Genomic DNA, 13,043 nt, shown 5'->3' on the forward strand with positions numbered 1-13,043 from the left:
GTACCAAAAAAAGTTAAATGTCAAAAGGCGCCTGCTTTACCCAGAAGATAAGAATCCTGAGAAGCTAGATTCCAATGTAGCCATTTCCTTCCACAGTGCATGAAAGTGAAAAGTGAAAGTGAAGTCGCTCAGTCGTGTCCGACTCTTCGCGACCCCATGGACTACAGCCTACCAGGCTCCTTTGTCCATGGGATTTTCCAGGCAAGAGTACTAGAGTGGGGTGCCATTGCCTTCTCCATCCAATGTAGCAACTAAATGCTATTTTCATTGTGTTAGGAACTGGCTATTGAAAGAACACCTATCAGGAAACACAAAGTTAACATAAGACAGACTTTTTTTCCAACATAAAGGAATATTTATATTATCACAGTTACTTCTCTTTGTTCTAGAGCCAGTTTTTCAAGTATTTCCACATTTACTTTCTATGTAAGCATCTGCTGGCATCAAATTTCTACAACTACATCGACAGGTAGGACAGTCTGAGTTCTAAGTCCCTTGTTTGTTCGGTATGAAGACTGTACCCTAGGTACTACAACAAACTCAAGACAGAAATAATTCCAGCATCATTTTTTGTTCTAAAAAAGTCAGGGTTTTCATAGGAATTTTATTAAAGGAGTATCTGCAAACAGCAAAATGACAATCTTATATATTTCAGGTTTTACATATTTTCAAGGAATAAAGAATTCCCTTAGGCTGACCGTGTGATAAGTATGTCTTCATCAAGCAATAATTTATGCAATTCAGGACAAAAATACACTGAACTCTCTTAATTATTTAATGTCTACCTGGAATGACAAGGGGAAGACACACACTGTCAGCACTACCTGAGCTGTGCCTCCTCCGTCCAAGAACAGGGCCCCACCACACTCTCTGCCCCCCAGCTGCCCTGTGCACTTCCACGCGAGGGTAACCAGAGGCTCCTCTAACACGCTTCTCTCCGGACTGCCCCTGACGCTGCAGGTTACAGCTCAACCCTGTGTCCTAAAACCTACTTCTTCCTCCCAGCTCTCCCAGGGTGCATAGCCCATCCTCCAAGTCACGCAGGGGCCAGGATTTCAGCATCTCTGAGCTGTTTGTTAGGTTTTGCCATTCGCCAGTCCTGGAGATCACGTTGGTGAAGATTAAATACATACTAAGTGAAACTGGTCTGTTGTGCTGTTTGGTTTTGTGAGCTGCCGAAACTGCATAACAGCATCAAAGTACTCTAACCTACCACAGGTGTTTCGATCAGTGTCTGCACACTAAACAACTAAACACCCCAAGAATGACAGTTCCTAGGAAGCTTGGTAGAAATCATACATAAAGTCATTGCAGACTGGTATCTGGGGGAGAATGCTCTTAAACTTGTCTTTCAGGGCTTTCTATTTCTTCTAGAGTCAATTCTGGTAAGCATACTACTCTAGAAAAAATACATTTCATCTATATTTTCAAATGTATTAGCAAAAAGTTGCAGAGTATCTGCAAAGTGTTTATCTCATCTGTACCTGTGCTTATAGATTGAGTCTCACTCCTAATACTATAGACGTGTTCTCAGTCTTCAATTTACCAGAGACATGTCAAGTCTTACTGTTTATTTTCTAAAAGTTGTAAAATTATCTTCACTAGAATTTAGTCTTGTCTTAAATTTTTATACTTATTAATTCCTTTTTGTTATTGTTTTTCATTTTTCTACCTTTTTGAGTTATACATTTATTTTCATTCTTCTTTAATAAGAAATACTTCTTAAAAGGCTTAATTTCTCTGATAGCAGCTTTGGCCCATTCAACCTGCTTATAAAATGTTCCATTTCTTGTTTGTAATTGCAGTTTTGAGTCTTTCTTTTCCATATAATGAAAATTTAGATAGCTATTTTCTATTATGTTTTCATTGAACTATAATAAAAGATTGTTTCCTTTACAGTTTCTATTTTTGAAAACCTGAAATTTCTTTATACCCCAGAATGTGATCAACTTCATGCATATTTAAAAGATCATGTACTTTGGAGTAAACAGTTTTAAACGTATTAAATCACCCTTTTGATATGTGTGTTTCAAATCCTCTCCAGTCTTGCTGTGTCTAAATTGATCTAATTGAAGACCTCTCACTATGGTGCAGAATTTCAATATTTCTCCTCTCTTCTGTTTTTGGTTTATATAGTTTGGTTTATATAGTTTGATGCTATGCACCTAGATACATAAAAGCTCATGACTGTTGATCATCTGATCAGTGGACAATGAGTGACATTAATCCACAACATCTCTCTTTATATCATTTAAGCTTTATTTATACCAAATCATATTTTGTTTGATACTAATTTTGTTCACAGACTAGATTATCTTGCCTAAGACGATGAAATACAGGAACTGCATAAAAACGTAAATTCCTGCACAGAATTTAATGAATTTAACTTTGTTCTAAGACCCACATTTTTCCGAAAATTCTCATAAGCAGTGTTTTCTTTTTAGTTAACAAAATCATAATTTCTCTTCATTATAACACCAAGCCTAAAAAGAATTTAAAAGCTGGCAGACTTTTGTTTTAATCAGAAGGTGAAAGCTGACCAGAGGATGCTCTGTGATGCAGACGACATAGCACTCTGGGCGCCCCACCTGATAGGTCCCCCGAGGAACAGTCCTCCTTTGCGAGGACTCGGATGCCAACACCCTCACTCATACACCACTTCCTCTCACCAAGGACATAATCTGAGCAGCAGATCAAGGGACACACAGAACTAGGATTTTAATTTCTCTGTGGGACACACTGGACCACAGAGCAAAACCATGCTTTACAACGACTCCCCCACTCCATGCATACAGCTATCTAACTGTGCAGACCACAACACTCCCCCACCTTGCAAGGTACCCAAGCAGGGGCCTCTTACCTACGTCTGTTATGAGAATAGGCTCCTGCAGAGGAATGTCGGGGACCGGGACACTGGCCTTGCCCACGCGAACCTTGGCAGGCTTACGCTGGTGCCTCATCTTTCTCAACTCCGTGTGTTTAAAGTGAGAGGCGACGTGAGTCTTCCTGTGGCCCGAGGTTCGGAACTTCTTGTCACAGTGAGGACAAGCAAAAGGTCTGACTCCTAAACAAATGACAATGGAATTATTCCAGAGACATACATCTCAGTTAAGGTCAGCATAAAATTCTAGTATTGCAATATTGATTTGAATACTCAATCTGTCATTTCATGTTATATGTATGTATCATTTCATGGATATTATCAATTATTTCCCTTGTCTGCATACAGGGCACTTTATAGATGTGAAGGCATGTAATAGAGCATTTTATGTAAAGAAGAGCATTTACTATTTTCAGGAGAAAGCCTAAAACGGTAAAGTGGGTGTGCAAACAACCAGGAGTTGTTAAGACACTAACGTGCGTAAGGGTCTCCTCTCACGTCGTCCGCCACCTGTAACTGGAGTAACGACATGGCCCCAGGCCTGCGGCTGGCATTCCATGTGCTCAGGTCTCAACAGCACTTAGCCAGGCCCAGCGCTGAGTAAACCAGCAGCAAACGCTGGCGTTAGAGGAACGCACTCCTGGTCTGTGTCTGAACCTGCTGCCCACAGCGGCTCCCTCCTCACCCCGCGTGCTGCTGCCCCCCTCCTAAGAGGGCGGGAAATGCTCCTTCTTCGGGCCGAGGGCTCCACGAGGACCCAGCTCGTGTGGATGTGGTTCGGCCTACAGAAGGTCATGAGGCCTCGTGACACTCACGAGCACGAGCGCCCCCGCGCCGCGCCGTCCCCGCGCACCTGTGTGCAGGCGAATGTGCACCTTGAGGCTCCCCGAGGTGGAGAAGCTCTTCATGCAGTACTGGCACTTGAAGGCCTTGATGCCCGTGTGCGTCTTGATGTGGGCGGTCAGCGTGCTCTTCACGGCGAAGGCCCGGAAGCACTGCGGGCACTTGAAGGGCTTCTCGTGGGTGTGGATGCGGATGTGGCGCACCAAGTCGCTGGGCTTGCGGAACTCCTTGGTGCAGTAGGGGCACACGTGCCAGCGCACGCCGTTCTCCTCGCGGATCGACCCTGCGGGAGGGCGACAGACGGGTCCAGCCTGGCCTCAGCACTGTGCTGAGCCAGGCGCAGACATCCTGCTGGGGGCCGGGAAGATGCTCAGACAGCATGCCACACCTCTGTGTGCTTTCTGCCACGGCAGAGGGTATGTGCAATCAACCGTGGGGAAGGCTGAAATCTCCATAATAACTGAAATGAATGACGACTATGACTGAATCCTGCAGACAATCCTAAGAGGCTCAGGAAGACACAAATCATGGGCTGAGAGAGAGAAGAACGCTAACGAGACAGGTGCTAGGGCATAAATCAACAATGAGCAGTACAGACTCATCTGCTGTAAGTGCAAAGAGCAGCAGATCTCATCCAACGACTACAAAATTAACTCAAGGAACAAGAAGAGAAGGAGCTAAGTTATAGTAAGTCTTATCTGAGCCAATCTGTTATCACTAATAAAAAATACAAATAAAAAAATACAAATACTAATAAAAATGCAAATAAAATGATTAGGAAATGGTAAATCCTCATGCTATAGAAAGGAACTAGACAGCTAAAACAAAGAAATACTATATTTGAATGAGTTCATGATTCATGAACAAATATAGAAAATTCTTCAAATATAAAAAAACTCTAAATACTTTTATTCAACCTTGAACCAGGCTTAAAACTATTTCCATCAGAAGAAAAATCACAAGTAGAATTTCTGGAAATATAATAAGTAAAATAATATCTAAATTGGCAAATTTCTAATTTGACAGAATCACCTTTTAAAATTTCAATTAGATTTATTCATCAGAAATTAAACAGACACCTACAATAAGAATCCACTTGAAATCAAAAAAGTTTGGGCCATGTTGAGGAAAATCATCAGAAAATTTTATCAAACTGTGTCTGCACAGACATTATTTCATTAGGGGAAGAGAGAAAGTTGTTCCCTTTTCTTTGATATCAGTAAATACAAGGAATTTTCTTGATGTGCAAGTGAATTTGCAAGGAGAGAAAACGTATATTCCTGAAAATAATGCTCTTTGCAGGAATAATTAACATAGGAAAGGAAGTTAAGTAAAAGAATGGAAAATAATACTTTTCCTGAAAACAAGAACAAAGAAGAACACACACAAACCATGGGGGGCGGAAGAAGAGCAGGAAACAAGAGAAATATGTTTTTTAAATGAGAGAAAGATAATTATTTCATGGTGATATTTCTTATATTGAGAAAGTCTAAAACTTAAGACTGCTTAAACTAACAGACAAAAACTAAATTCGAAAAGTGCAATAATTACCTAAATGTCTTACCATGACAAATCAGAAAAGCAAGGAACAAAAAGGAAGAGAGAACTATAATGTCTATTAGCAATAAAGTCTGGTAATCACCTCCCTCAATCAGATTTTTTTTCAAGCAAAAATGAAAATATATCTTTAAATATGTAAGATGACACACAACTGTCACCGGGTTCTGATTATTTCTGGGAATAAAGTGGAACAGAGACACAAACTGGCAGCTGGAGCTTTGAGCCTGACACTCTCCAAATGCGCCCTGCAAGTATTTTGCTTGGCCCAGGCAGTGTTAGAAAGAGAAACTGAATCCAGATTTCTGACCCCGTGACAAAATGTAAGATCCGGAAAACCAGTTCTTCATTCCCACATGGCAATCCTTCCTGGAGTTGGGCAATAGCTCTTCTCTTCAAACACATCAATAAACTTTCAAAGAAAAAAACATATATGACCATCCTCAAGATGAAAAGGCATTTAGGAAAACTCAACATCTAGTTTTAAGTTTTTAAAAAACTGCCTAAAAACAGAAGGAGGTGAATAAAATCTATCAATAAAATGTCTGACTTATTAGGAAAATACTAAAAGCAGTTCTACTAAATAAGGTGAGGAAAAAGTTCACTATCACACTGCCATTAATTTCTCACGTTTGACAGATGCTAGCCAATGAAACTAGGTAAGTTACAGTATAAGAAATACACAGTATACAGGAAAAGGTAAAATTATTGTTTACAAATAATATGGCTATACACCTAAAAAATTAAAACTCAGAAAAAGGCCCACATTTTAATCTATGGAAATCAACATCCTTCCTATCTACAGTCAAAATCCAGAAGAAAATTTTAAACTACTACCAAGATATGGAAGAAAAAGAAAAGAAGATCTAAGTAAGTGGAAACGCATACTCTATTCTTTAATTTTTTTTTTTACTGAATGATTCTTTAAATTATATAGTGCTTTACAATTTTCAAAAGTTTCACATACATGATTTCATATAATCCCACACTAACGCTGTTCTTTGGTATAAAGACAAAAAGTTACAAAGGCATCAGTTCTCTTTGATTAAGTCGCTTAAATACAAACACCAGGGCTTCCCAGGTGGTGCTAGAGGTAAAGAACCTGCCTGCCAATGAGGAGATGCAAGAGAAGTGGGTTCCATCCCTGGGTCAGGAAGACCCCCCAGAGGAGGGCATGGCGACCCACTCCAATGTTCTTGCCTGGAGATTCCCATGGACAGAGGAGCCTGGTGGGCTATGGTCCACAGGATCGCAAAGAGTTGGACACAACTAACGCAACTTAGCACAGTATATACAAATATCAATAGGAGTCTTTCAGAACTATTTCTGGAAGTTTAGCAGATGTTTTTAAAGTATATATGAAAAAATAAATACAAGAAAATAGTAAGGAAAAAAAAAAAACTTTAAAACAAGTGAAGTGAGAAAGGACCAGGTGTTCTAGTTATAAAATACACAATAAAGCGAAAACCATTTGGTATTACAACACATGAATAAAAAGACAGATTACTGGAATAAAGTCCAGAAAAGACCCAGACGGGTTTGAGAATGTAATATATGAAGGTGGCACTGCGTTTCAGCAGGGAAAACACGACTTACTCAGCCCATCCGGCAACAAAAAATAAAACTGAGTCAAAGATTTGGTTTAAAATACAAAGGTAGCGGCAGCACAAAGGTATACAGATGGTAAATGGATATATGGTGGTGATCATTTTATAATGTAAAAAAAAAAATCAAAGTGTAAAAGTGTTAGGTAAAAGGCACTTTTTCCATAATGTCAGTGTTGAAGTTTAAGTGTTAACACAAGTCCAAAAGTCATAAAACACTGACAAATTTGGCTATATAAAAATAAAACCTATCTCCCCCTTCTGCTATATGAAAACAAAAAATACTTCTCCCTTTTAATTCAAAAGCCAAGCAAATTAGAGAAGAACGTGCTACAGAGAATACTGTTCAGGCATCTTGCACATGTAAGATATCAGGTGGCAAAAGAGTAAAAATCACACATACAGCATGGCATACATCTCACTAAAAACAATAACATATAATACGTAACAATATGCCTATGCTTGCTGGGGAGACACAAGACCCCCGTGAGGCAGCGGCCTGGAGGGCAGGGGGTGGGGTGCGCGGAGCCCCGGCAGGAGCAGGAAGGTGCGCGCCCCACCGCCCACCAGTGTGCCTTCCAAACCGTGTGCGATGAGCAGTTCCACCTGCTCTCAGAAAAACCTAAAAACATATGTATTTATTACACACTTATTATGTGTCAGGCACTATTCAATTCTCTTTTATTTTTCCTATCACTGCCCCTTTTACAGATGAGAAAGTTGAAAGGTTAACTGACTATTAAAACTTCATAATGAAGATGGTTGGATGGCATCATCAACTCAATGGACATGAGTTTGAGCAAACTCTGGGAGATGGTGAAGGACAGGGAAGCCTGGTGTGCTGCAGCCCATGGGGTCGCAGAGAGTCGGACACAACTGAGCAACTGAACAACAAGAAGCAATGATTCACATGTCACAAGTTTTATGATAAGTATAAAAGTATTTGTTAAATATTTAACTCATACATAAAAAACTTCTCAAAATAACACAGCAAATTCTGGAAATTATTCATACTCACAAAACTGAGTAAATCAGAGTGATGGCTTTAGATGGCTGCATATGTTCAACTTGGAAATGTAATTAAGGTTAATTATCAGCTGTTAAGAAAATGTTATGACTTATAAGTCAAGAACAGTTTGCTCAGGGTCTTCTTAGGTACCAGATGGTATCAACTGGTATCAGCCCTTGAAGAAGTGTTTTTGGAAATGATCATTACATTAAAAGTATACTGGTTCCTATAAAAGGAGGGACTCATTTTAATCAAAAGGAGTGTCTTTATATAGAAACACACCCACAGTAATTTTCTCATCACAACATGAGATGATTAAAACAAAAAAAGCTTGTTCCAACCTATACTAAGGATCACGTTTAATCTAAAATTTACTAAAACTATATAAACTTGCTCAGTACTCTAAATATTTATATTCAAGTATTTCAAAAATTAAAATTTGCATAATCTTTACAAACTCTGTAAGTACAACATTCCATATTAAAATAATGTACAATAGGGTTAACTGCAGTTCCAGTTTGAAATCTCCATCTGATGCTCAGTGCAGAAGAGAAAGCTGTTTCTAACCCTAAATATGCAGGACAACTTGGGATGAAGTTCCCTCTTCAGCACCTTCTGGAGGCCAATCTGGCCTCCCCTCAGCCACGTCCGAGCATCTCTGTATGTTCAGCATGACACCGTGCAGTAACGTGTGTGAACGTTTCACAGGGACCGTGAGTTTTCATCAGTTTATCAGGTGTACGTAAAGGAGATGTTCAAGAGTGCACGGCTAATGTGGGACCTCCAAGCCCATCACACAGCTGACAAAAATGTGTGAAAATGGCCCTTGTTTCCTTCTTGCCTCTCCAGATCCCAGGAAAACCCAGACAATAAACTGCTTGGGTTCCATTACCCCATTTTTCACTTGGGGAGTGAAAAGAAGACGAGGAAGAAGGAGAGTAGGGCCAAGATGTGTTCTGGGCTGAGAATCAAAGATTTCACAACCACACATTAGCAATGAGAAAATACATTCTGAGAAAGCAGTGCTAACACAGATGACAGGGTTAGTCCATGCCTCTCAAGGAACAGATAATGCATTAAGCAAACACTTTTATAGGAACACTTCTCCCAAAAGGCAGGGATCTATCTTATCCATGAAAAACCCAGTAAGGCCCGCTCCTGCAGGGTGAGCCATACCGAGCCCCGTGGGATGTTTGGAAACGCACCAAACACATCCCAGCTGCACATGAGGGACCCAGGGGACCAGGAGTCCTGCTTGTCTTCGGGACTGAGGGAGGAAGACCCCTGCTCCTACGAGGCGGTGACGTGAGCTGGCCTCCAACAACCACCCGAGTCCCCACAGAGAACAAGAGAGGAGGGCGAGGAAGGAGCCGTTTGTGACGCGGCCACGTCTGTGGGAACGCACGCCACTCAGCAGACGCGAGAGTGCTGAGGGGACAGCAGGCACCCAGCCTGACTGCGATACACGCTCGCGTCCAGACGCCCGGGAGGGAGGCAGAGACGCAGGTGGGGGCGGGCTGCCGAGGGTTGGGAGCCGGGGAACAGACAGCTCCACTGGGAAAGGGCTGAGGGTGGGGCAGAGGGGCTTCAGGAGCATCAGGTGGGGGCTCTGGAGGACGACGAGGCAGAGGCTGGCAGGAAGGAGGGCTCAATCACGGGACATCGGCCGCCCACGGAAAAGGGGCAAATTCAACAAGGTCCACCACAAACAAACGCTACTGGGTAGAGACGATCGGAGCCTTCAACAACACATCCCCTTCAGAAGGAAAAAGGAGGGCATGACTCTTAAATAGCAACTGCCCACCCAAATGTTTGAACCTTAAGGCGTTCTAAAATTACCTGGTAGAAACGGTGATTTCTTCTTTATAATCTTTTTCTCCTTTTTATCCAGCTTCTCTGGGCTTTCCTGCTCTTTCTCTTGCTCTGTGTCTGCAGGGTCAGCTGGCTCACTTGAAACACTCGTAGCGTCTGGGGTCTGGCCCTGAGCTGCCACGGCCTTGGTGTGGCTGGGGTCGCTTGGATGCGCTGCAACTGGAATTGAAGACAGCCCACTGTTTTCTAAGGCTTGCTGAGACAGAACAGAACTAGGAGGTTAGGAGGGGTGACGCCCGCACCTGCCCACCAAAGTCAATCACAAAGACACGACCAAGCCTGACCTGCGGAATTCTGACTTGACCCCACCAGGAATAAAGCCTCCATTGCCAAGCAGTCCTCTATTCACATAATCGAAACGTCCAGCTCTAGAGGCGGAAATGTCCCTTTTGAAATCTGACATCTCACGTCTACCCAACATCTGGCATGGCAAGCATTTGCATTCCAAAATTAAAGAGAATTAAAATTAACTAAACTGCCTGGGAGAAATATTGTATCAGACAACCCTGGTTGTCTATAGCACATCTGGGAATCACTGTTAGAGACGAGAGAGGCTTTGCCCTCAGGACACAGCTGTCACGGTGTCCTGACTCTTCACTCCCTGGCCAACTTGTCACCACGAAGGTGGAGCACACAGGTCAGCGTTTATCATCAGCAAGTAAACAGAGGGAGGGGAGCGGGGGTGAAGGCCGCGGCTGTGGAGCGGGCTTGGGGGAGGAGGATGAGAGAGGCCTCTGTGCGCCCTTCTCCGCCAGCCCCACGCGAGCAGAGATGCTCACACACGGTCAGGACACGCAGTGCTGTCTCTAAGGAGCTCGGGCAAGAATCAAAGAGCCCTCACCCTCTGTCCAGGGACAGATACAACAAAACCCTGAAAAGCCTGTTCTTTTCCAGAAAACTCACACAGAAAAAAGTTAGGTTTTCACCTTTTTGTTTACAGATTAATGTATCATTTCAAAATCTGCACTGTCCATAAGTAATCAAATAAGCATGCTTTGTTTCAATATAATCGTTTCAGTTAGGACACATTTTTCATGAAGATGCCTTTACTTTGACAAGCCCTGCATACTGACTCCTCAGCGATGACCCTGGCCCTGACGGACACGGACGGCAGGGGGCAGCGTATCTCACCTGCAGAATGTCCTGGTTGATGCCCACAGTGATGCTCAGCTGCTGGGTGGCCTGGGGCGGCTGGCTGGCCTCCACCGGCCCCGGCTCCGACAGCTCCAGCAGTTGCTGGATGACGTCGGTCACCACCTGTGAGCTCTGCTGACCAGGAGCTGACGGCACCTGGGCGTCCGTCTGCTGGAGAGGTAAAGTCTGAAATAGCGTGGCCTGAAACACACCGACGTTCCATTAAAAATGGTAAACAAGAATGCTAATTTGTACACCAATTTTTTTAACAACAGAAACCAGCATTATCTTCCTTATGAGCATGAAAATCTAACACTCTCCCAAATACGCCTCACTGACTTTTTAAGTTGGACCAAAACTGGCTCTTAAAAAAAAGTATTCAATGAATTTTTCTGTAACTCTTTTAAAGTCTTTTACATGGTAGTAGAGACTATCACTTCAAGATGAGGGATTAAGCACATAAACCTCATCCCCCTGTTGGTCACTAAAATGAAGGAATAAATAAGAAATAGAGAAAATAAGAAAGAAATCACTGTGGTCTTAAAAATCTTTTTACTCCTAAAAAATAAGGGCATTGGAGGAATAATGGCTCTGTAAAGCCACAGCCAAGAGTATGTAAAGGGAGAGCTGATCTGATTCCTCAGAAACCCAGAAATCGAAAACACACGTACATAAGATGGTGGAGTCAGAGAACCTGCAAGACACCGTCATGGCAGATAACAGGACAGACCCTGCATGGCACTCTAAGTGTTTTATTGAGAATGTACATTTTTAAAATGACTTGGACTATCATTCCAGGTAATTTACTCCACCTACATGCTTGATTTGCATACTGCCAAAGGAAAAGGAAAAAAAACTCTAACATTTGCTTGATTTATATATTGAAAATTTTATTTAAAACTACTCAGTCCAAAATAAAATTGAAGACCTAATTGCAAGATTGATTACTCTCCAGTTTTAGAACTTCTTTACAACACTCTCCCTGATCAAGAGTAAGGTGAGGACTCATCCCAAGCCACAGATATTGTGAGAAAGGAAAAAGCCAGCACTAAACATGAGCCCCATGCTTGAGGACTAAACACGAACTGGGCCTGTCCTCTCCGTGGTTAAGAGGCAGCTGCCGACCTGACAGCAGCTACCGGCCGGCTGCACTCACGAGGCACCTCTGCACTCGCGAGACTTGTCTGCTGTGGTCAGGACACCACGCTCAACACTTAGACGTCACCAGGCAGGCTCAGCTGAGAGGGCAGGAGAAGCAGCAGACGGAGCCTGAGCTATCACAGTCTACAGGAAGGAGTCAAGTGGGCGTGCTCTGAGTCACAAACTTAACTGCTTGTACTGGAAAATACAACTTGGTTTCCCAAAAGTGCAAGGTTTCAGGAAAAAGAATCACCATCACATCAGACCCGGGGAAATATCACTTTAAAAAGAGAAGTGATTCTTCAATGATAACACAAGCATAAAGAATATTCAATAATCATCATCAGTTAACACTGACTGTAGGAATTACAACTTCATAACAATGATGACGTTTGGCCTTATTTCTAACTGGTTCAGATGACACCCCATAAATCAGAATCACATAAAATTATTTTAAAGTTTCCAAAAATTTGATTTTCTTTCATTAATTAAGCAAACAAATAAAAGTAGGACCCACACTTCCATAGCGGGAACTTTCATAGCACCTTTATGGTACTACTAACGATTCTATTCAATTTTAAAGGTCATAATTAAGATGACAGATTTTGGTAAAAGAATACTTCTGTCAACCAGCTGGCCAAGCTTACCGTTAAGACGTGAGCAGTCTCCGTAGTGCCTGCTGAATTCTGTGGTCCACCCATATGCATCTTGCTGATGTGAGTGTTCAAGCTACCTAAACTTTTAAATACACAACTACATTCTGTACAATTATAGGTAGGGCCATTCTTGACCTTAAAGAACAAAAAAGAAAAAACAATGCTTTACAATTAATTGTTAGATTAAAATATTTAAATGATGGCAAATTATAACTAACCATTCAATTAAAATGACAGAAATAATGTAACTCTTTATTATATCTTTTAAATTAGAGAGGTCTAGAATCAATGACCCAACTCTGTAATCAATAGTTTCAGTCTGAGATTAATTGAAATTTCAGTCTTTT

The 13,043-nt window shown here is 41.9% G+C and overlaps 1 protein-coding gene across 5 annotated transcripts in view; it reads right to left on the reverse strand.

Annotated features, from left to right (window-relative positions):
• The window catches only part of ZNF236 (zinc finger protein 236), a 68,553-nt gene that overhangs the window by 35,669 nt on the left and 19,841 nt on the right, over positions 1–13,043 (reverse strand). For all 5 annotated transcript variants that reach the window (XR_014075067.1, XM_081563315.1, XM_081563316.1 and 2 more), the window contains exons 7-11: positions 12,688–12,831; positions 10,898–11,101; positions 9,734–9,962; positions 3,735–4,007; positions 2,861–3,064 (exon numbers count right to left, since the gene is read on the reverse strand). Coding sequence is in view for 4 of the 5 variants with exons in the window: in XM_081563315.1 (XP_081419441.1) it covers positions 2,861–3,064; positions 3,735–4,007; positions 9,734–9,962; positions 10,898–11,101; positions 12,688–12,831 (1,054 nt within the window). In the remaining variant the exon portion in view is untranslated. The remainder of the gene's footprint in view (positions 1–2,860; positions 3,065–3,734; positions 4,008–9,733; positions 9,963–10,897; positions 11,102–12,687; positions 12,832–13,043) is intronic.

This window comes from Giraffa tippelskirchi, chromosome 14, assembly GCF_054371585.1.
Source record: "Giraffa tippelskirchi isolate mGirTip1 chromosome 14, T2T-mGirTip1v1.2.pri, whole genome shotgun sequence".
NCBI lineage: Eukaryota > Metazoa > Chordata > Mammalia > Artiodactyla > Giraffidae > Giraffa > Giraffa tippelskirchi.